The 2,525-nt window shown below is 47.8% G+C and overlaps 1 protein-coding gene across 11 annotated transcripts in view; it reads left to right on the forward strand.

Moving 5' to 3' along the window:
* The first annotated feature begins 313 nt into the window (after positions 1–313).
* LOC107094767 (serine/threonine-protein kinase WNK2-like) overlaps positions 314–2,525 on the forward strand; it is a 36,354-nt gene continuing 34,142 nt past the window's right edge. For all 11 annotated transcript variants that reach the window (XM_015390590.1, XM_015390593.1, XM_015390597.1 and 8 more), the window contains exon 1: positions 314–1,736. In XM_015390590.1, coding sequence (XP_015246076.1) covers positions 1,059–1,736 — 678 coding nt within the window. In that variant the 5' untranslated portion in view covers positions 314–1,058. The remainder of the gene's footprint in view (positions 1,737–2,525) is intronic.

The raw sequence follows: 2,525 nt of genomic DNA on the forward strand, positions 1-2,525 counted from the left end.
CACATATAATTTATTAAGTAGTAAGGGCAGGAAGAGCCATACAGCTGAGAGTGAACCCTCAGTGTGGAGCATAAAGTACAGATTGGCTTAGGGTGGCCCCACCCCTGGCCCCCCATCTAGTTTCGCCCCTGACTGTTGGGATGTAACAAAATGCCAAAATCTAGGAAACTGAATTCTATATTATCCATTTTTGGCCTTTAAATGATCCTCCCTTTGGTCTGTTGCGTCATGAGGAGGGCGGACATAAGTGGAGCGGTCCATGCGGGCTGTCTCAGGAAGGGTGCTGGAAGGGTGCTGCCCAAAGCGTGCCGAGTTATTGGATACGCGTTGTTGCTAGGGGCGTGGGTTGCGTTGTGCCACTGATTCTTCTCCAAACCCCCAAAGAAAGGAAACGATAAAGGAGGAGGAACCTGGAAACGCAGGGCTGGCATCATCCAGAGATGCGCCGACAGCTGTCTGATCCGACCTATGCCGCAGTGAGCATAATCTGATAAGCGCTTCTGTCCAAACCTGACTCTGCTGCAGGACGGAACTGAGTGAAGACTGAAAGTGAGTGCGCACAGATTTAATGAAAAACGATGCTCAGCAATCACTTGTCGGAGCTGAATCACGCCAGCTGCTGATTCCTCTGAGTCAGGCTGAGGAAAGGGAGGACTGACCGCTGCGCACTTTCTCTGTCCCATGATGAGGAGCGGCTGGTGCGCGGCACAGATTCCCCATCCCGGCCTGTAGGCCGCAGAGGATTTATCTGACCAACACATTTTGGTTTAATGCGATGTGGATGAAACTCATTCAGTAAACTCCGACTGGCGATGACATCAGACTGAAGTGTTGCAGTGGGACGTTACAGGGCAGCGTGGGGTGGCGTATGGAAATGCGTGCGTGCTCAGAGCGCAACGTTTTAAGGGGAACCAGCCACGTCCTAAACATTCATGAAATCCAAGGCATCGGGCCATTCATCCTAAGCTGAGCTGGCGAACTGCGTCATTAGAAGTGCAGGTCGGCTGCAGACTCACCAGCATGCTGCTGCAGCCATCCCTGCACCATGTCGCCGGTAAATGTCTGACATTCTAACAGGGATGAATTCAGCTGACATTTCCGGCAAAGATCCGCCTCTAGGATCCACGTTTTCATCTGCTCCTAACCTGGACTCGGATATTAACGCTAACGCCTGCAGGCATGTGTGTGAGAATGGGATGGACCACAATGTCAACATCCAGAGCGCAGCGCTCCGCGGGGCCAGTGACCCCAGCTCCTACCCATCCACAGAGTACCAGGGGCTGGTGCGCCGCAGGTTTATCCGCCGAAACCTGTGGGTGTCGGACCACGATGAGCACCCCCTGGACACTTCCGAACTCGTCAGCAACAGTCCGGTTCTCAGCATCGACCTGCGGACTATAGTTGACAGGAGTAGGACCCGGGCTCTGCTTCCAGAGACCTCCAGCACAGAAACACAGGTGGGCCTGAAGGACGGCGCTACGGAAAGAGTGAGCGCAGATGAGGAGCGCAGAGACAGAGCTGAGATGGGGCCCAAGGCGGATGTGGGGCCATCGGATGTTACAGGTAAAGCAGGGAGCGATGAGAACGAAGAGGAGCCTGGGATGAAGGCTGTGTCCACCTCACCTGGTGGGCGCTTTCTGAAGTTCGACATTGAGCTGGGCAGAGGGTCCTTCAAGACCGTCTACAAGGGTCTGGACACGGACACCTGGGTGGAGGTGGCCTGGTGTGAACTGCAGGTGGGTTCAGTTAGGTCTCCACTCAAACTCTGGATCACTCAAACACATCTAGCTGATGGCCTCTTTGGAGCAGGGTTTACTTTTTTCAAAAACAGGGTAATTGATAAAGCCTCACTTGGGCTTCAGAAGGGTTAGAATATATTTAAAACATATATTTAAGTTTGCATACTCTTATGCCACTCTAAACTATTATTAGCACATGCTGTAAAAGTTTAGTTTTTCTGAATTAATTGTTTATATATTGTTTTATAACACACTCCCCAACAGTGGCGTGCACAGACATTTTGGGGGCAGGTGCTTAGGTTGGAAAAAGGACACCTTATACATTTCATAGAGTTGCCAACAGCCAAACATGATCTGATGCTGACATTAAACGATCTTCTGCGGTCCATAGATAGCAATGCTACATTGGTGTCAATTAAATAAATTAACAATTTCAAATCCACTAATATATAAATAATGCAAAGCCCAGGATTCCTGAATATCTTTCAGTTTATTGGGTATATATGACAATTTGCAGATGAACTAAGATTTACATTTAAAATATGAAAAAAAAACAGAACTCTATTATCTTAGTGCATAATATTTAGTAATCTTACTTTAAATTAAACAACTCTTATTCCCAGGCATAGCTTCTTATTTTCCGAACATTTTGTTTTCAGAATATTGTACGTGTTTTTTCAGGTCATTTTTTTTGCAATCCAAGATAAACACAGAAATAGAAAATGCACCTTAATCTACACGCCCTACTTTAACTGAATAGAATTGCCAAGTCAGATTTGTATAATT

This window comes from Cyprinodon variegatus, unplaced genomic scaffold (genome assembly GCF_000732505.1).
Source record: "Cyprinodon variegatus isolate N-32 unplaced genomic scaffold, C_variegatus-1.0 Scaffold505, whole genome shotgun sequence".
In the NCBI taxonomy this organism is placed as follows: domain Eukaryota; kingdom Metazoa; phylum Chordata; class Actinopteri; order Cyprinodontiformes; family Cyprinodontidae; genus Cyprinodon; species Cyprinodon variegatus.